Here is a 22,650-nt window from a genome sequence, read left to right on the forward strand (position 1 = left end):
TGACGAGATATTACGTTTTGTGCTTCAAACAAAGTATGACGATCATTTGCAATGCAATGTTTTATAGACAAGTTAAAATATGTGTTACGTTAGATAGAGCATCGTGCATCTTTGCATTTTATCCTCAAAGACCGCATCATCCCGTGGTCGCTGAGAACAATTTAAATTTGCAATGCAAAGTAGTAATAAGTCCCGATTGGTCAGACAGTGTACGATTCGCGAACTGTGTGTTGTTTTGTTTTTTACTTTTTAATCTCTCAGACAATGAAAATTTATTTACTTTGGCTTGGAAATTTATGAGCAATGTCCGTATCACTTTAACGCGCAAAGCATATTTCAAAATTATTCCACTCTAGCAAAAATAAATAAAGTATTAATCATATAAACAGTATGAAAAATGCTCTTGCATTTGTAGTCGCAAAATTTTACGATGGATAAATTTATAATATTAAACAAGTACGTACCTGAATAACTGTTTAACCCTTTAATCACCGTGTCATTTGTATATAAAAAAAAAATGACATCTGCATTTCCTTATACGCTTGCATCTAGATGACAACTTGATTTCTTATTTAATTTGCCGCGTTATATGAATAATATAAATTAAATGAAAAGTAAAAAAAGAACTTTAATGTGAGTACTGTGGTCTCCAAATAAGGTGCAAATATAATTTATGTGCATACTGATATTGTAAAATTCGCATATTATAAATTTACATTTTATCGCAAATTAAATCGATTATTTCAAAAAGACCATGTTCCCACTTTGTAAGAAATTTAAATTTAAAACAATATCAAAAGTACAATGCCAATATCATTTCAATTAATTTTTATATTGAATATAAATTTCATCATATGAAAGCAATGCACTCAGATCTTTCTCTGAATCTCTTCTCTGAACTTTCTCTGAGTTATATTAATTTAATAAGCATTGTAAAATAAAGATCGATTATCGAAGAGAGATCACGCAAGATGGAATGGATGCAAGACTCGGCTGCGGGACTCGATTATTTCCAAATCTTTATTCGTACAGAGCTGTCGGCGTACATTAGAAATATGCAAGGTTTGTCAACGTTTTCGAAGAAAATAATGAAATTCGTTCTTAAGAGTATGCTCCAACGTGAACGATTCGAGCGAGAATGATTGGAGCGTCAGCGCGAGCGATCGCCCCTTTTAATATGAATATTACACTCCACGAATAAGTTTCACGTACATTAAAAATAATAGACTTTAATTACAGGGCGATTGATTTACGTATTCTGTATGTACATATCGATCAGTATCCTCGATCGAGTATCCGTATCGATACGTACGCGCATCTTACGTAGATCGATTAGGATGACGATGTGAACGACGTATATGTATGCACGGAACATTTTTTTTTTTGTTTTGAGCACAAAGCATGCTTTTTTTTATACATATATATATATATGTATATGTATGCACATAGTATGTAACAGATATATAAAATCATAATGATATACATATGTATACATGTATACAAAACGTCGACAGTTTTTCTATCGGGATCCGTCACGCGTGTGATTTTTACTACTTATTTTACTTTCGAGAGTGCCGAGTGCCAAAGTCGACAAGAAATCTCGCAGTTCCGGACGGCGATTTCTTAAACTTTGCATCGCGGGTCGTTGACTCTTAATTATTAATTGCTAATTGTATGTATCGAGCGTAGAGCAAGAGATGATGATCAGCGACGTGACGAATGCGCAAGATCGCGAGATGAAAGAATAGTAGTAAAGGAGAAGTAGAAGAGACGGGAGTGTGGAAAGGGGCGGGAAAATGGAGCGAAAAGAGAAATAGAAAAATTCAGAAAGGCACGTACATCACTAGAAGTGTCAACGCACGATAATAACATCAGGAGCGAATCGTAGCGTGAAAGTAGCTAACGCGCGCCTCGATAATTCCGTTCGACGAAGCTTCGATGACATCGCGATTCCTTCTCGCGAGTACAAGGGTGAATCCCGGAATCTGATTCACTTCGTGATACGTGAATGACGTTGCGGCACATCTGTCCCGAGACAGGTTTAAGATCGATTTTTAAAGATGAGACGCTGAAAACGAAAAATCTTTCGCGCAGAAAGAGAAAAAGCTACGCTAGTGATATTCGGTCGTCCAGTTCGGTGTTCACGATTAGATATTAATTATCCTATATCGCTACGAGAACTCTCGTCAGTCTTAGCCAAGAAAAGCTGAGGAGAATCGCAGTCGGATCAAGTGAGCAGAGATGGCTGTGTCTCTTTCTCTCTCTCTCTCCCTTTTTCTCTCTCTAAGTAACAATCAGAACGCCGCGAGGTGGCTAATTCCGCCTCTAATCTCACCACGAAGAATGTCAATCGTGTAAATAAATAAGGAAACAGAAAAAAACCCACACGAATCTCGACAGTTCGAATCCTTCTCGCTCGAAGAGCCCGGATCTCAAAAAAGGTCGCGTCGTATACGATAATATACAAGTACATCACTTAATCAGTGACGCGTTTTAATGATAATAGTAATACTAACAATATAGTAACGATGACGATAATAATAATAATAATTATAATAATTATAATTATAATTATAATAATAGTAAGATATTATCAATAACAATAATTTATTATCGTCCGCAGCGACGACGCATCCATCTATGTGCGCTTTCTCACGAACAAAAAAAAAAATATATATATATATATATATATATATATAATGTATATATGTATAATTATATATATTTTTCTCTTTATAGTATCTCTCCTCCGTTATATCGCCGCTTGTGTGCGCGATGGATATATTTACAATAATTACTTAACTCGGGATTATACTGGACTCTACGATGGCGTAAGTTTCATACGTGTCCGGAGGCGAAGTTTCACTCCGATAGACGATTCTTCCCGCACGAGCCGGCACTTTTCGCGATCTCTCTTCCATCCATCGAGGATTTCCGAAAACCGTCTTCTCCGGGATAATACCGCAGAGTGCTCTTTCAAAGATATACACCATCCTCACACACAGTACGGTACGGCTCGTGTGAGAGAAACATTTTCAGCGATGGCGCAGCGCATTTGCGATCGTAGATCACAGGCACATTCGCTGTGCCATCACTGCACGAAGGGCGAAGTTACTCGCGCGAAACTCATCATCCCTACACGACAGCCTCCAGTCGCGAAAGTTACGTCACTGCTCGAAACCGTGTCGTTTCGCGGAGTCATCACTCTCGATCCCCTCGTCGATCCGTTCGAACGGCTTTTCCGGTCGACATTTTCCCCTATCGTCCAGCATCCGGCTGTGTGACGCCTTCACCATACGTCACATGACCGCGAATGCACGCAGTGATGCGACGCCTTGCAGCATCCCTTGAAAGATCCTTGGAGATCCAGAATGGTGCGCGAGTAGATTTCTTCGTTCTTCGCGCGATGGGATAGAGACTCTCCCTTTCTCTCCCTTTCTCTCTCTTTCTCTCTGTTGAATAGGATTATTGAAATTCTCTCTTCTTTTCTTTCTCGCGACTGTTCGCTGGATAAACGAGAGAGCGCGCGGACGGACTGTGACATCATTGAGCGTTCCAGGTACGGGTGACGGTCTTTCTCTCATCGTCGAACCGAACGTTTCAAGCTACGAAGGTTTATTCCGTCGTTCGTGGCTGACAGGGAAGAGATTGAGTATCTAATCTCTCTGCGTGTGCGATTAAATACCTAATCTAACGCTTATTCATAGGGACACGGCGTCTCGGAAGCTAAAGGAAGAAGAGGAGAAAAGGATTTCTGATAATGGGTGGCCGCATTAGTTTTCCTCGAAGAGAAATTATCTCTTTTAATGAGACAATTCTTTATAAAAGATGTACTGGAGAGTTCGCAATCTTCATAATCAAATAATAGTCGACTAATTACGTCAGAATAATATGACATTTATATCTTTCAGTTTTAAAAACAGAACAAAACTGGCTTTGCACATGTGTTATTAAGAGGCAAAGATTGTTTTAATACAATTAGCTTTGATTGAAAATGTAGATTATTGCCCTTTATCTGTTTGTATAATCGAGGACACGCGACCGCCGAGTTTGTTAAAGGAAGAAATGTACTGCCTAGCGAGATTTTCATATCGAAAAGATTATAAGATGGAATAAAAAAAGAAAAAAGGAAAAATGTGAAACACGAAGAGAGAAAAGTAAAAGAAGAAGAAGGTAGAACGTCACATCAATAAAGTGACGTGAAAGCAAGCGCAAAGTGGCGAGAGAAAAAAAGCGTATCTAAAAGAAATAGAGAAGAGAAAATAAGATTTGATTAAATCAGTGCAAGCATAACGAAAAGCGAACACGATTCTATCCTCTACATTAATAAGATTTTAAGAAAATCGGGTTATCATTTCATTGAGAGATTATAAATGATCGATTGACAGTTATTTGAATAAAAGAAAGGATTACGTGACCGTTAAGGATTGCATTACATGTGTTAATACATCTTCGGGGCGTCAAGGGTTAAAGAAGTACAAGGCAACGCTCCTCTACTTTCTCGCAATCAGTTACATCACATTCTCGTTCCTCGCTCGGATAGAAAACTAAAGCTGAGTTGTACCGACGATTAAAGTCAGCTAATCTTTCACTCGCGTTTTATCTAATATACAAAGTGTCGAACAAAAAGAAAGAATATCGTATAATAAAGAATCGAGTAATAATTTTTTATTAATAGATAATCTCTCTATTAATTCAATTATTTTATTTATTATATTTCGAGTTCCGATTAGCATCAGTTTTTCTCGAAGAAAATATATATCGCGTGATATAAATATGAATATCAAAAATAATTGTGTGACTCAGAATAAAGAACCGATCAAATTTTTCTCTTCAAAATTTCTGTGTACTTTGTAAACATAAATTTTCAACGTCCACTCTGTGTAGAAAAAAGATTAGCGTCAACATTGATGCAACCGGCTCTAAGAAGGCACAGTCGTTGAGTTAAGAATGTTAATGCGGCTCTAAACATCGAAGAGACGAAGAGTTTCCCAAGCTGTTCGCTCGCTTCGCTTTTGCCGCGAGACGACGAACTCGACTCGAACGATTTTTCGCGCATTAATCTTGCGGAAAGGGAGAAGAGAAGACTGAAATGAAAAAGAAAGCAGCGGCGGCGAGGCGATGCAGCGATTGATCGGGAAGAATCCCGAATTGAAGAAGGTCGCGACAGGTAGCTAAGCGGTTATCGAGTACGTTGCTGCTGCTGCTGCTGCTGTTTCTCTTGTTATTATAGCGATGCTCTACTGCGATGCCTGCGATGCAAACGCAAGCGCGCCGATTATTTCGTTCGTTTGGCTGTGCTTTTTTTTCGGGCTGAGCTTGCTCTTTTTTTGCGCGCGCTCGGTGGGACGGCGGCGACGGAGTGGGATTCGTGCCTGTCGACGACCCACTCATTTAATGGGCCCACTTGTCAACGACCACCTCATTTACTGCAACATAATACACACGAGAACTATTAACGAGCGGCGATGACTTAAAGAAAAAAAGAATGGAGAACTAAAGTGGAAAAGATTCGTAGTGTGCAAGGCTGGCTATTTTATAGCACGCTCCTGCATCCTCCTCTCGACATTGACGATCTGAAACGATCGGTCCTCGGATTAATCGGATGAGATTAATTGGATGAGATTTGCTCAAACGAACGAATGTACGGATCCTTGCGAAAAGAATAGATCACGAAATCGTTGCAATTTTCCATAAAAAAACTGTTCCTTTTGATAAACAAAATTATTGTGTCTCGACGTTGCGTTCTTCTTTCGATGATACAATAGTGATAAATGAAATAAAGTGTACGAGTTTTGATTCGAGTAAAATCAATATCCTTATTTGCTTATCATCACAATCATGATATAATTAAAAACCTACTGGCGCGTACAACGTAATAAACGAATAAAAGTATCAATTAAAGATAGACAAAGACTGCGACAATATTCTAATCATTCTAAGCTAGTCGTACATTCGTTTTCTTCCTTCTTTCCCGTCATCTCTCGATCGGGAGATCGATCTGGACGTCCGATTGTCATGCAGACAAACGTGCAAACGCGGCAAGTGCGTGCGCGCGTTTATGTGATGCTTGTGGCGGTGCGTGTGTTGGGGGAAGGAGGGATGCTTTAGTTTCGCATTCTCGGGGGAAATTTTTTTTTCTGTTATAAAAGACGTCTCCGATCCCTCTTCGAGAGCAGCTCGAGAGTGTAGTGTGAGTGCTGAGTCGCCGAGATTTCTCGGCTGCGGCCGATTATAGGTGTCTCTCTCTCTCTCTCTCTCTTTCTCAAGATTCGCCCTACGCCCATTCGGTGTTTATTTTGGCGGCGTCACTGGCGGTGCCACTGCAATCATACGAGGGTAACATCGATTATTCCATCACAAGCTAAGCCACTCTCGCTGGCTCAGCTACGGCAAGCCACGCGTCTCGTCCACTACGGAGCGGGATGCAGCTGCTAACCGATGCAAGCCTGGTGATGGTGGTGCGTTAGTGCGGCGGTGTGAGTGTGTGATTATTCGTGAAGAGAATTTATATATCTAGGATTTTGTAAAATGAACATACATGTATATTTATGTATTTAATACGAATGTATTACAATAAATCTTCTTGAACTTAAAATTTATACGAATCATATGCGGGTAATAAGGAATGTAAAAAATATACGGAAAAATCTCTGTATATTACATCTACTCTAAATTGTGCAAACAGATCATAACAAAAAGAATATCACAGAATCTTAATACCTCCTTTGAAAAATATATAATTTTATAATATATAATTAATGAAAATTAAAAATTAAATATATTATATACAGAACGAAGAAACGAACGAAGAAAATGATTATCGGATGGTGCACATATGGCTATCCTACAAGTAGCTCATTTTTGAAATGCATTTCGTGTCACATGTTTTGCGTTAGAGCGTATATAGCTAAAAGTTAGTCTCTTAAAATTTAAAAATAATATTCTTAAAATTTCGATATTACCTATTTCATCCACGCGCCCGTAGTCGTTCTCGAAGACCGTCCTTCCTTATGACTGTACAGTTTGGCACACCAGCAGGCAGGAAGTTAATAAAAAGGGGTGTGTCGCGCGAGATCGCGTTTTGTATCGAGGGGGTGATGTTTTTCAACTTCCTCGATTTTAGGACTTGGGTCATTCTGGATTGACAATTATCACATCGGTTCGTTTTTCCAATGAACGCATGCAAAAATTCCAAACACAACTTTTCGTAGGAAAGAGGGCCGAAGAAAGGGGGAGGGGGAGATGGGACACATAGTAGTCGTAATAATGGAAAGATTCGAGGACTCATTATGTCGAAAAAAATGATATTTCGGCATCACCGTTAAAGGTGTTTTATCTTCCGAAATCTTGCCTCCACATAAGCAAGCTGTTTTCAAAATGGTCCCCACCGAGAAGTCCTTGCAAACCTTTCAAGATTTATTATATCGAGAAATTCCTAAGATTACATATATATGTAAGCAAAGGCTGCCTTAATCATTGGATGAGCGGACCGTAGTCTTAATATTTTGAAATTATTAATCTGTATGATTTTAATTTTGAACCTAATAATTCTCTACAAAATATATGGTCTTTTCAAATAACTTTAAAAATATTTGATAAAAAATTTTAATCTTACTTTTTTATTCATAAAAATACGAATAAAAACTAGAGATTTAATTTTCATTCTACAATTCTAACTTTATATTTACAATTAATAGCTTCGTACAATTTTGGCCCACGCTTGAATGTCTTAAGCCAGCTGTAGTTACAATGAGCATTCAGAATCTCGTGAAAGGGAATAACAGATAAAAAGAGAAAAAGGCAAGAAAAGACAGGAAAAAAAAACCAAACACTTACTACGGTCAGCGGTATATTAAGTGTTCGATTCTGTAAGTAAAATACGCGAGCGCCAGTTGTCAAATTGAAACGAAAGTCACCGACGGATCAACAGGCTAATCATTGAGAATCGAGACACGCACATTAGTAACACATGATTCTTTTTATTATAACAAGTAATGTACTCTAAATCGTTCCACATCGCCATATATATACTCTCCCTTGTTATAATATCATTCAATATGAGCTCGAATTGAATACACAAAAGAATAGACAAAAAGATGAATCAGACGATAAATAAAGAAATTGCGAACACCAACACAAAAAATGGCGGTAATTATGACGTAATTATATTTATCATATATAGACTGGATCTCGTAACCCGCGTAACAGCCGGATATCATTTTATATAACATTTTTCTTTTTATTTATTTTTATTTCTTTCTCATTCCTACGCGAATCTGATTACACCCAGAACTATAAATGCCGGGTATCGTTCGCCGCGAAACGCATCCGCGGCGAGTGTGTATACTTCAAATCATTCAATATTATAGTATTCTATAAGTTAATAATATTAATATTTACTTTATTATCGTTAAAGAAATATAGGTACTTCCTGCAGGAAACGTCACGATTGTAGTCTCATCGTCGCTGGACACTGCGTTTAATTGTTTCGACGTTACATAAAGATCGATGAGAAATATTCAACGATATCAGCCACGAGTATTTAATTTTCGTCGGATAAAAAAATGTATAATTTGTTTTTAAATTATAATTCATAAATTATATATGATACGTTAAATATATGTGTAAAGAGACACAATTATAAATATAAATCTCAATTTTTCTTTTCATATGCAGCATCAAAAACTAATCGAAATATGCATATTGAGATTACAATTTTCATTAAACAAACTCATCGATAATTACATAATGTCACGCAGCGCTCTTTCATCGAGATGGCACTACTCCGTCATTCTCGATCAAACGTAAAATACAATACACAAGTACTTACAGATACATCGTGGACAAAGCGAAGATTCGGACGCAAAGGAATAACGAGCGACGAATCCCGAAGAAAATAAAAACATCATTTTTTCCCGAGAATTTTTCATCTCTCTGTACTATTTTACTAGGTTTTCAGACCTTTAAGGATTTAATGATTTATGAATTTTTGGGAGTTTTCTCGAGATTCGTCGTATACATTATCTCGCGCATCCAAACTCCTCGATTAATTTCGCCAAATTTATTGAGCGTCATAAAATTGTATTAGACTCTTTGTTAGTGCGTAATAGCGCTAACTCGTTCGGTCTGATTAAGTTTTAATTATGCCCATACCAAAGTATCACGCCTTAACCGTTGCTTCCATTATTAATATATTAAACTAATATATTAATAATTAAAGCATATATATAATTAATATATTAATAATTAATTAATTATATTACACTATCGTGCCTACGGCACGATTCCTGAAAGGCGCCTGCTACGGCGCAATTAAATTATTATGCGTCGCGTGCGCAAAACGCAGCGGATGCATCCGCTCCTCTGCGGAACACATCGTCAGTCTTATTGCGTTTGCAATGTCTGAGGAGCGGAGCACGTGTTGCGTTTTGCACGCTGGATCGTGGTCGTCTTACGGCGATCTCTACGAAGATCCGGATGAACCTTGGATCGTACACTGTCGATGGAAGTGTAAAAGCTATTCTCGAAACAATTTATTATCGTGTGTTACAATATAACATTGCTCTTGCGCCGATTATTTTCTCTCGGATCGAACGTAACGAGGAAACTAAGCTTTAGAAATATCGTATCGTGAAAAATAAAGATTCTTGCTAAACGTGTATCGCTAATAAATGGAAAGAGAAAGAAATCGAGATTAAGACAAGCGCTTTAACGCGCTAAATACATCGTTTAACGCATGTATTTAAGACGCGGATCATATGCTTGCACCGACAGAATACGTTCTAAGGAGTGAACTGACTAAGCGGTCAGATGCATCAGAAGGCCCACGTACTCGTGACGACACCGATTATTTGTTTCATGTGTAGCTAAGGCAGTGACCGAACTCTTTTGTTCACTCAATCGAAAAATATTTTCAATAATAATCAGAGACTGTTTTTCCTAATGCAAAAGTTCTGAGGATCGGCGATGTCTGCATATTGGTCGTTTGAAATTATGATGTCATAAACGAGAAAATAAACGGGAAGCTCCATCCATAATTTAAACTCCAACAAATAAATTTTCGTCAATGAAACTATATCACAGTTCAATGAAGCAGACTCAGCAATAATCCTTAATATAATTTTGTATATATATAGAGAAGGGAGCCACTAGAAAAACATTTTCTTTTTCCGCCACTAGAAAAACATTTTTTTATAAAAAATAGTTGTGATAAATAATATATCATTCCTAAAGTAATCTTCTTCAGTAACAATAAAAAAATCGTTTTCTTTTATATTGATCCATTTTGTCAAATTAAATTGTACGTCTCAAATTGAACATATTATTTTAACATTTTAAATAATCTATAAACTAATTTATTATGTAAGAGAAAACAATAATTCTTTTGAGAATCTTCAATCCTAAAGCAATTTTTTGTATATTAATAAAAAATTATTAAATTTATTTGTATTAGCCTCCTCTATATATTCGTAAAATTTCATTAAAATCAGAATTTTGCGATTAAGGATGTCGTAAGTTTAATATGCACGTGTTTAAAATAAAAATGCAAAAAACTTTTCGGGAGTAGAGACGGAAAACAATGATATATGCGTCTAGCTAATTATTTTATTATCAATGATGAATTTATTTAAAAAAATTCTACGTCGTTTTATTAATTCTACGAGCAATATAACGATATCACTATTAATGAAAATGGATAGTCGATCCCGACATTGAATATGTTCATGTTCGGAACACTGCTCCGATAATAATGTATATGAACAAATGTACTAGAACATCTATGAATTGTGTTTTGAAAAAAATAATGAAATTAATTATATTATTCCTCTGCTTGATGATTGCCTTATTCTACACTTACGAATCTCTGCAGTTCATATCCGGAAATTAGCGATACGCAAATCTATGTTGTACTGTATAAATCTTTCAAATACATAAATCACACAAACACGCGCGCGCGCGCGCGTGTGTATGCATATGTATAATACGTTATACACATAAGAGACAGACGCTGTCGCAAACCAGAATGAGAAATTACTATTTTTCAATAGAGAACTCCTACTGTGCCGATTACGATTGATTATAGGTGATGTTAATATTTACAAAATTTCATTTCACGATTTATCGCGCTTGTAGAAAGATAAATTAGCACAATATCGACGATCTTGATGGAAAGTTAATTCATAAAGACATTGAAAACTAAATCTTCTGTTCTCTACTTAAATGAATCAACAAGATATATACTGAGCGCGCGTCTCTCTAAAGAATGCGCGAAATCGAATCGTTCGTTAATCGCATGGCACAATAGGATACATAATAATTAAAAGGAATAGATTACAACAAAAAAGGATCTTACAAACACGTGCTGTTAGTACCGTGCATGGATTATCTCTACGGGAAGGAAGACACGGTATGCAGAACACAAAATGAGATCCGTTAGTGCGAAGTTCTTGTATTCCCTTGAAATTTCGGCAAACACTCAGACAGCTTCGTTTCTGATTTCGGGGTCGAAACAGGAACACCAGACACTACGAATCCATCAATAAATGCGATTTATAACAAGCAACATCAAAAGCAACACAAAAGAAATGTAAGCGGAGAATTTATGAAACGTGTATGTTAATCGCGTAAACCAAATATTATGCTAATTTAATGCATGCGTGGTGCATTAAACTCAATCTGAAAATAAAAATCAGAGAAAAAGGTAGTCAAATATAATATAGCCACTATATAATATAGCTATTATAGGAATTGTTCTTTCCATCCGCGTTCCTGCCGAGTGTTTTATTGTCTTCGTTGTGTAAACGCGCCTATTACTTTAATAGAAATGCCTCTGCTCATGTCACGAATGTATCATCTGCGCTGAAAACCGAAGTTATTATTCCCGGTACGATTATAACATGCTGTATTTTGTACTTTCCAAATCGATGAAGATTAATTATACACTCCGCGAACATGCACAGATATAAAAGTTTATGTTATAACATTATTAATTTCGGCGAAAAACGCAGATGGAGAAATGCGTGCAATGAATCAACATGAGTTTTAACTACATTGGTGCCACTATAGGACTGGTGTCACAATTTATCCGTTGCTAACCGAAGAGTGCTCAAGAACAAAAAAAGAAAAGAAAAAAGATACAAAAACAATAGTACACAGAACAAGGATTGGGACGTTTCAAACACATCTATCGGAAAGAACATCTACGAACAATTTCGTATTGGTTGCAGAGGAAATTCAATATTCAAAAGGCACTCGTAGAAAATAATTTAACGATCACAATCTTTGATTTACGCTGGGGTTCTTTCTTTATGGATCACTCGATGCCACTCGAAACCCGTGATCGTTGAACGACGTCAGAGTACGGTGTGTGATGCGGGCATGGTGGGCCTTTGTGGCGTATCTCATATACATATGGTTGTACTAACACCATGCACAACAGTCAAATTTGTTAAAATCTCACTTGAACGCACTCTGTTAATAACTTATCTCGCGCCTTCCCGCGTCACGGTGGGAAGAGCTTCGGTTAAATGCAATTGCGAGTCCAATTTTATAATCGAGGATGCTTTTCCATAGGAAAAAAAACATCATCTGCTAGATTAATATTATTATTATTTCGCGGACGTTCTATATGGGACAAATATGCAACAGTCCAAAGAACACAGCCCACATTAGAACGATCCAATGCACGGTGTAAATTGGATTCTCACCGTCTGTGATTTTTCTGGCAATGAACTTCAAGGTTTCGTCGAGAAGTACCACTGGAATGGAGAACTTCATAACGGTAACCCATTCTTCACCCGTCAACGGGGTCACTTGGAATACGGACTGAAACAATAGAGTTAACAATTTTTCGAATTCTTGAAGTTTATGTGCGATTTTACGCATTCTGAGCTGCTGGAAGGCTAAGACTTCTCGGTCATGCGCTATTGCAATCTTGATATGTACTTACCGAAAGAACATCGACATACAAGATGACAAAATGGAGTGTGAAAGAAAGAGCCATGGAAGCGATGAGCCACAAATTGGACCAAGGCGGCATACTGATGAGCGATTGATTCTCAGATAAGCTATAAAAGAATATAGATTTTATTATAACCTTGAAAAACATGATTCTTACGTAAATTACGCAACAAATTTTTTCTCACCTGTTCATGGCGTTTAACATTTCAATAGTGACTAACACAGAGAGAGCCATAGTCATGGGATGAGGGTCAGAGAAGATCTTGCAATTAATACCCTTGAATTCCTCTCCACCACCAACACACGCCAAGTGATGAGTCTATATTTTGTGTAAATAAGTAAAATTACATTAAATTCGAAAAAAAACTTGATTCCGATAATTATCAAATAATAATGAATATAATTATAGCGGTGAACTTTTAGTCAAAACTTACAACTTGATAATAGTTCAGTTGAGGGCCATTCGGACTATACATGAACCACCAAGCAGCCGAGCCGACAGTGGCAGCGCCTACATATCCACCAATAGCCAAATAGCGGAAAAACAGCCATCCAGAAATCAGTGATTCATCGGCTTTGCGAGGGGGCTACAAAGAACACACAGTATTAGATCTAATATTTGACAATACGGCCGCGCATATCATTTTTATTATAGCGCTCTTTGACTTTACCTTACTCATAATGTCCAAATCAGGTGGATTGAAACCGAGAGCGGTAGCTGGAAGACCATCAGTGACCAGGTTGACCCATAAAAGTTGGACCGGGATCAGAGCTTCAGGAAGACCAAGGGCAGCAGTCAAGAATATACTGCAAAATAAATGTGTAAAATACCAAGTAAATTCGAATCTCATTGTATTCTTTCTCACTGTATATCTCGTACCTGACGACTTCACCGATATTGGAAGAAATGAGATAACGAATAAATTGTTTCATATTATTATAAATGGCACGACCCTCTTCTACGGCGGCTACAATGGAGGAGAAGTTGTCGTCTGCCAACACCATTTCCGAAGCAGATTTCGCGACCGCAGTGCCAGAACCCATGGCGATACCAATTTCGGCTTTCTTCAAGGCGGGAGCGTCGTTCACCCCGTCACCAGTCTGTAAATTGATGCAAAATTACTTTGCAATCTTCTAAGAAAACATTTTATTGAATGATAAAAATATTGGCTAAAGATATAAAAATGTATATTTACATTATTAATTTAAGGATAATAACAATCCACCTTGAAATAATTAGAGTAAGATTTTCTAAAACTTCAAGACTTACCATGGCAGAAATCTCGTTCATGCTTTGTAGATATTCAACAATCTTGGACTTATGAGCCGGTTCTACACGAGAGAAGAGACGAGCTCTAGCGCAAGCAGCTTTCTGCTCCGCCATCGGCAAATCATCGAATTCACGTCCGGAGTATGATTTACCAGTGGTGTCTTCATCCTCTCCAAAGACTCCGATACGTCGGCAAATAGCTTCAGCAGTAGCCTTATTGTCGCCGGTGATGACGATTACGCGAATACCGGCGGCGCGGCACCTAACGATCGAATCGAATACTTCCTTGCGAGGTGGATCAAGCATACCTACTACGCCGATGAACGTGAGATCCTTTTCGTATGTATAGAACTTGGTAGAATCGCCGAGATCCATCTCGTCGGGCTTCATCGGGTGATCGGCAGTGGCGAGAGCGAGACAGCGTAGGGTATCTCTACCAGTTCCGTATTGCCGGGTCAGGTCCAGAATGCGGTTCTTCAGAGTTGAAGTAAGTGGCACCTTCTGACCACCGACGCGGCAGTGCGTGCACCTGTCTAGCACACCCTCTGGCGCACCCTTGACGAATAGTTTCGGTCCGTTTCCTAGCTTCGTTGGTTTCAGAGGCACGCAATACGACGACATGGATTTGCGATCGCGTGAAAATTCTAGAGTGAATTCCTTCTTCCACTTTGTCTCAATATCTTGCCTGACGACAATGGCGCCAGTTCGGCGATCCAGGCCAGTCTTCGGCACACCGAACGGATTGATTTTCTCGGCGAGAACGATTAGGGCGGTCTCTGTGGCCTCGCCAACCTTCTCAAATGCTTGTTTAAACTCGTTAAAATCGATAGCGGAGTCGTTGCACATGATGCAGACGGTACCGATCTCATGCAAAGTCTCATAATCCTGTCCCTTGATCTTCTGTCCCCTCAAGAAGATTTCGCCGATGGGTTCGTAAGTCGATCCGGTGATCTCAAATTCGTGAAAGCTGCTATCATTACCATCGATCTTCTCAAAGATAAACATTCTGCAAATATATAAAAAATTATGCGTTAGTTAGCTAGTATATTGTATTTGATTTAAGTAACGGAAAAAATAGAAATCATCTTACCGGCTAACGGACATCTGGTTAGTCGTCAAAGTGCCAGTTTTGTCAGAGCAGATGACGGACGTGCAACCCAAAGTTTCTACAGACGGCAAGGATCGTACAATAGCGTTCTTCTTGGCCATACGCCTGGTACCTAGAGCCAAGCAAGTCGTTATAACGGCGGGCAAACCCTCGGGAATAGCGGCTACAGCGAGAGCGACGGCAATCTTGAAATAGTAGATAGCACCCTTGATCCAGGATCCACCGTGAGCCGGATCATTAAAGTGCCCGATGTTGATGGCCCACACGGCGACGCAAATCACTGAGATGACCTTTGACAATTGTTCGCCAAACTCATCCAATTTTTGCTGCAATGGTGTCTTGATTTCCTCAGTCTCCGACATCTCCGTACGAATCTTACCGATGGCCGTGTTCAAGCCAGTTCCAATGACGACACCGCGGGCCTTGCCAGCGGCAACGTTAGTACCAGAGAACAAGATATTCTTCTTGTCCTAGAAAAACACAATATCGACAAAAGAAACTTAATAAAAATTCTGAGGAACGCATCATAATACAAATTAAATGTATAATCGAGTAATCATGATGCAAATGTCATAAATAAAACTTTAAAATTTTTTCATAGCTATTGATACAAATTGCGTACAGTACTTTTAATTTTAGTGATAATATTTATACAGCTATAACTTTACCAACCTGATTGACGGCGCGTGGGTCGGGCACGGGATCGGTGTGCTTAATAACAGACACCGATTCGCCGGTCAGAATAGATTGATCAATTCTAAGAGTAGTCGAGAAGATTTTGCTAAGACGGATGTCCGCCGGGATTTTGTCGCCGACCGATACTTCCACGATGTCACCAGGCACGATCTCTTTGGCCCGGATCCTCTGGACGCCGGCTTTGTCCGATCGTACAACTTTGCCCATTTCTGGTTCATATTCCTTGAGCGCCTCTATCGCAGACTCGGCGTTCCGTTCCTGCCAGACGCCGACTACGGCATTGGCGATGAGAATGAGCAGGATAACGAAGGGTTCGACGAAGGCCGTGAACGCATCCTCGTGCTCTTCAAATAAGGCTAATACCTGAAGAACAATAGGTAGCCAATAGCAAATTAGCAAGGTTTGAAAGAAAAAAAGGCAGACAGGAATTTAATATATTAAATTTGTGTTATTCAGCTGGTTATTGAACGATTCTTTTCAAAATAAAGTTTAAATTTGGAACTCGTAAAAAATGAATTTCAAAAATTCATAAAAAGATATAAGAAATTCGATTTTATCATATTCACTTTGCAGTAATATTAGTTAATATCATCTTAGAAAATAATAACAAGAATATATATTATATATAAAATTAAAGATCAGTTGTTTAAAGCGTACATGTTTTGCAAAAATTTTCTTTTCAAATTTATTATGACGATAAACTGACTTACACATACTTACGTTTTACAATTTGCAAATTAGACTCCATAATAAATATTATACATTTCTCTTATGCGCCAAGAGAAAATCAGATCACCACGGCTACTTGAAATCAATATGCTATTTTTTCACTTCTCGTAGAAGATATATTTAGCCTCATTTACCCTTGAACCCCGGTAAACATATAATTATGATGTTTTTAGCAATGCGGCATACATCAAAAAATTTGACAAAGAAAATTTCTAACTTATTTCATGTATAGGTTTCATGGAAAATTAGGTCGTCTATGATTTTTGCCTGATAATCCGTAATAATAATGATGATCACATTTATTTAATCTTTTTTGTATTATACCTTATATTTTTTATTTCTTTTTGAAAGATTTATTTGTTTTTTATATTATTTAGATCTTATACCGTAAAAAATAAATTTATTTTATTTAATAGCGTACTCTCTATTGCACTTTATACTTACAAAAGAAATAATAGCGGCTAATAGAAGAATCTTAACTAGAAGATCATCGAACTGTTCCAGAACGAGTTGCCAAATGGATTTTCCTATAAGCAAAAAATTAATGAAATATTAATAATCTCGCCTAATGCGTAGGAAAATAAAATTTGAATAAAATGTATGACAAAATTCGCAAAATTTATTTTCATGAACAAATTTCAGTATTATTTTATCACATAAATACTTCTTTGAAAAAATATTGTTTTGCGGCATATTGACATTAAATCTGCATAAAAATCGTAAAATGTAAAACAATTATCGAATTGCATGTAATCTTTCAAATAATAATAATAATAAATTTAGCTTAATATTTTTAAATAGACTGAAAATTAAACTAACTTTCAAATTGTAATAAATTTCTCGCATAAATATCGATGTCAATTCTCAATTATGCTAAACAAACGGATTTATTAATTGTAAAAAATATAAATTAAAAAATATACAATGATGAAATCAATGTTGAATGTGATTGACATTCAATATGTGCAAGAAAAATATTTTCTTTCGAATAATAATTATAAATTGGAACACGTTGCACGAAAAAAATTATTCGTTTCCCTTTTCATCTGTTCTTCTTTATCCATGTTTTATAACAATTCGATAGAACATTATAACGTAAGTTATCCACTTTTACATCCGATTCTTTAGAGTATAATTGAAAAATTAAATAAAGTATGTTTACAAAATACGAGCTATCTATACACGCTATAGGTATTATTTTAATCTAAAGTAACGTGTGCTTTGTGACGTGGACACAGAAGTTAATTTCGTATTACGAGGAAGGACCCTCGTAAAAGCAAACGCAATTTCATTTCGACACGTTCAACGTCAGCTAGCACGTTGAAGGAAAATAATATATATGTCGAGAAAGAATAAGATACAGTAGTCAGGGGCAAATCCTTGACGAGTGGCATCTTTTGCTTGCACGCGAATGACGTCATGTCATCGCTCCACAATTGACGATTCTATTAATTATCCTTATACAGCAGCGGCGAAAAGAGAGAGGAACGGAATTAATGATCGCAGCAATTGCAAGAAAGTAAAGATCTTTCTCTTCATTTCTTCGCATTTTTTCATTGCGTATGTGTGTACGTGTGAATTAGATACAGTATTTATTGTTTTTTTTCTTCGCAATATTATCAATTTTTATATTTAAAGATTATAAATAGTAAATCAAAAGTTTCGAAGTAAGATAAACGTTCTTGCAGCTATTCTTAATTGATTAATTCGTCGGCTATGTAATTTTCTCTCAATAATTTTATATATATTTTCTGCAAACGTTTTATAAAACATGATCATCTCTCAAAACATAAAATCATCTCTCCAGCATCTTAATGCATACGTTTCGATAGTGCAAATATATGTAACATACACATTTCGTTAAATAAATTACACGTAACGTCTCGCAGTACACATTCCATCGCGTCTTAGAAATTAATATCGTGGTATGATATGCTGCATCAATATACATTTCTTTTCGTCCTTCTCTCTCTCTCTCTCTCTCTCTCTCTCCTTATTCTCTCACCTATACGCATATATGGCAACATGCTTCATTACCGGATTCAGTATGTGACAACAGATATTGTTATCCGGTCGATAGAGCGTATATATACACAGAAACACGCACATGCACGATGGATAGGGCGCGACGACGATAATTATACGTTGATAACCGGTTGCGCGATTAATTTATAACAGGAATCTCATTAATACAACGTTGATCGTTCTCCGAAGACGTTTCAAGATTTCGTCAGATTACATTAAAAGCGAACAAAATAATATTCACACGATGAACACAATGTCTCTGTCTACGCGCTCTTGTAAATTCTGATAACATACCTGTTTTAGCATATTCTTCTCTCCTATATGAAGCAAATTTTTGCTGCGAAGAAGAAGCACAGTTCGTCGAAAATACTATTTTACAATTCGTCAATCGAGAATTTGGAATGCTAATTTTCTGACGAACCAGATCTTCCGAATAATACTACAATAATTACGCGGAGATTAAGAGATCGTTGATTCGAACAAGTGCAATTTCACACAATTGCAAAAAAAATCAATATATATATGCCTTCAATTTATCTTTGTGAATAAGAAAATTATATCGTTCTCGAGTTTCGCGAAAAATCGTATTAGCCGTACGATAGAAAGTTTCCATCTTTCGAAAACCTTATTTCTGCATTATCGAAAGAAATTTGTCGAAGAACTCATGCCGGAATATTCAATTATGTTCAAACGATATCAATTAAATTACACGTTGTAGTCTATCTTATCGTCCATTTATCTTTGACAGACTCAAAAATATTTAATCGAAGAGACTGTGTGTGTGTGTGTCTCACCGATCACCGAAATGTTACATCTCTAAATACATGTATATCAATAACACATAATAGTGTCAATAAACAATCTAATTTTCATGCGATTATTTATATGAATAAAGAGAGAAAATTAATATCGGTTATTATAGTATAGCAATATATATACATATTTATTAAATTTAACGATCAATCTAATGAAATATCAGCTGTTTGGTTCTTAACAAAATTCTGATATTTAATTTTAATTTAATCTTTAATTAGTCCTTGCAATTTAATTAAAATATTAACAAATAATTATGATACTTGATTGTTGCATTGTATATGAATATACAATAGTATAATAAAGATAATATAAAATAAATATAATAGTAAAGTAAACATAAGTTAAGAAAGAGCGAAAGAGAAGATAAACAAGTTTATAAATAAATTGTATATTTTAAGCAAATATATGCCCCGGAAAGTAAACTGAGATACAAGCTGATTAACAAAGAAATTCCGTTTTTGAAGTGTAAAGATTAAAATGAAAGGGACACACAACTTTACTATAATAAAAGTAATTTATTAAATAAAATTTTGATGATGTGCATTATATATTAATATTGTTCTGTTATTCATTTTTTTTTCAGTGTGAAAGATTCGTGAGAAGTGTTCCCTAATCACCGATTTGCGAAAGGCTATGTATAATTAATGAAACAAAAAATCAGATTTAAATCCAAAGCATCATTCATCGGGAAGAGATACGATAGTGATTTGACATATATACATCTCTATATGTCTAATATACATTCAATGAGAATGTTAAAATTTCTATCGTGAAAGATCGCTCAATTTTTTTGCTTTATATACATGATAACTCTATATCGCGAACAATAATAATACCGAACGAATAGCGAGAGCCATAACTATAACGGGTCGATCCATTGCCGAAGGTCGACAGAAAGATAGCCTGAGCCTCCGCGCGGGTCGAGTGCAATGCCGATGCAATTACGGCCGAAGGCGACACTCTATGCATGGTGTCTTTTGATATGGGTAAATGAAGTGCAAGTGGCATCTGTATTCGAACAGTTTTTTATCCTCATTATGGGGAATGCGAACAAAATTTATATTATTATATCTTTTTTTATATTTACGAAATTTTAGAAAATTAATCTTTACCATAATCTTTGTTTAATTCCTTCGGTAAAAAAAAAAAAAATTATTTCTCAAAGTAAAATTATATATAATAAATTAACTTATTTAGAATATATTACTCTCTTGTATGTCAGATTATATTTCTTAATTACAAATTCTCAAGTATATGTATAGAAGATAAATGGAGTGAGAAAGATACATTTTTTGAAGGAATTAAAATATAATCAGAAAATGATGAAAAGATGTAAACTCATAGGATTTGAAATAAAAAAATATTAAATATTATTAAAAAATTTAAACATTATTTTTTTTATTAGTTTTCTCTCTCTCTCTCTCTCTCTTTTATTTTCAATATCTTAAAAAACATTCTATTTCTTTTCCATAAATTTATTTGTTATTTTCCTGTTTCGATTGACTGATATTGTAAAGTTTTTAATCTTAAAGAATTTCCGTGAAGCTGTGAGGAAACGATCCTGACTTCCTTGAGCAGCAAACTGATATGCAACTCTTACTTATGCATTCATAAGTGAATTTAATATAGCACGTGTAATGCTAATTCTTGAAGCTTACGGAGCTCTGGGCTTGGCCTATATTGATAACAGACGCGTTCACGTGGCGCCTAAATCTTTTCAACCCCCAGCGAAGAAGAGATAGACATTCGTCAAGATGAGGCAAAAATTTTGAAAACTCACATACACATTTAAGATTCTCAAGACTCTGCAAAAATCGATGGTTCACTATAAAAGCGAATTGTAAAGAAAAGAAAAAACTTTTTCGTATTTCCGATTTACGAGCTTATTTTGTTCCATCGAGAGTAATTATTATTATACATGTCAATTTGTCGCAAGACCTTACCTATTTTCTACGTCACGAGCATGAAGGCGATACTCACCTTCCTCAGCTGGCAATTCTGTAACAAAAAAAGGAGGAATATATTAGAATGCAAGAAAATATAGCCACCTCACTTATCGAATAATAAAATTGTTGAAAAATTAAATCAGTATATCAATCAACAATTGTTATCATAAAATATATTATTACCTTACAGAATTTTTAAAGACCTTAATTTAATCATCAATTTTTAATAATTTTATGTATATATGCAATAGTATGAAGAATATTTGAAAAAAATTTTTAAATCGTTAAAAGTTGAGCGGTAATTGCTTTACACGTGGAGAAATGATTTATATGTTTAATTCAAGATGCTTGAACGGCTTTGAGGGATCCGCTTTAAGGCGTCCTAGTTTAAATTAAATAGAGGCACCGAGAATCCAGAATCCCATAATTTCCATGACGCGAACAAATTGGAGGAAGCCGCGGAAACGGATTTTGCGTGCAGAATAGATGATTCAGTGGAATGTGCAAGTGACAGTTTGTGAAGCGTTAAATTTTCGGTAGATTTATACATAATAGATAATACGGCGGTTCGATATAATAGGAGATAGATTGAAATTTTAACAAGAATTTATTTGATATTATTGAATTTTGCTAATAATTTTGCATGCGTTCAATACGCATCTTTCCGAACAACGCGATTAAAAGAATGCGATAAATAATTATTTTGAGAAAATTGTTTATAAAACGTGAAATTATTAACGTATGTGTATGAATTAGATACTCTTATATTATTAATTATATCCAATGTATATCCAATAAATATATAGTAATTTAAGAACCGATACACTTTTTATAATATTGTAACAGCATTTACATCACTTAAACATGATATCTACAAATTGATTACCGTGTAAAGACATCTATGATTTTGAAATAATGTCATATGTCTCAATGAAATGAGAAAGCCGAGAAAGGTCAGAGATGCATATCTATCTTGAATGAGAAAATCTCCATTCTAATTTAATCTACGAGGTCGATTACTCCTTAACCGTTCATTATCGTCTCGAAATTGGATGCGTGGGTGAACGCTCGCGTATTTCCGCACGTTGTTTCTAGTG

The 22,650-nt window shown here is 36.0% G+C and overlaps 1 protein-coding gene across 5 annotated transcripts in view; it reads right to left on the reverse strand.

Moving 5' to 3' along the window:
* Positions 1 to 1,002: 1,002 nt before the first annotated feature.
* Positions 1,003 to 22,650, reverse strand: part of Serca (ATPase sarcoplasmic/endoplasmic reticulum Ca2+ transporting SERCA) — a 42,974-nt gene continuing 21,326 nt past the window's right edge. For 3 of the 5 annotated variants that reach the window (XM_070306112.1, XM_070306114.1, XM_070306113.1), the window contains exons 3-13: positions 21,588 to 21,605; positions 17,211 to 17,293; positions 16,014 to 16,400; positions 15,324 to 15,811; positions 14,234 to 15,239; positions 13,844 to 14,064; positions 13,635 to 13,770; positions 13,398 to 13,550; positions 13,149 to 13,282; positions 12,953 to 13,070; positions 8,384 to 12,828 (exon numbers count right to left, since the gene is read on the reverse strand). In XM_070306112.1, the coding sequence (XP_070162213.1) occupies positions 12,628 to 12,828; positions 12,953 to 13,070; positions 13,149 to 13,282; positions 13,398 to 13,550; positions 13,635 to 13,770; positions 13,844 to 14,064; positions 14,234 to 15,239; positions 15,324 to 15,811; positions 16,014 to 16,400; positions 17,211 to 17,293; positions 21,588 to 21,605 (2,945 nt within the window). In that variant the 3' untranslated portion in view covers positions 8,384 to 12,627. The other 2 variants (XM_070306115.1, XM_070306116.1) reach the window with 2 other exon arrangements.

Source organism: Polyergus mexicanus, unplaced genomic scaffold (genome assembly GCF_030449975.1).
Source record: "Polyergus mexicanus isolate NDT 795.1 unplaced genomic scaffold, iyPolMexi1.0 SCAF_13, whole genome shotgun sequence".
In the NCBI taxonomy this organism is placed as follows: Eukaryota; Metazoa; Arthropoda; class Insecta; order Hymenoptera; family Formicidae; genus Polyergus; species Polyergus mexicanus.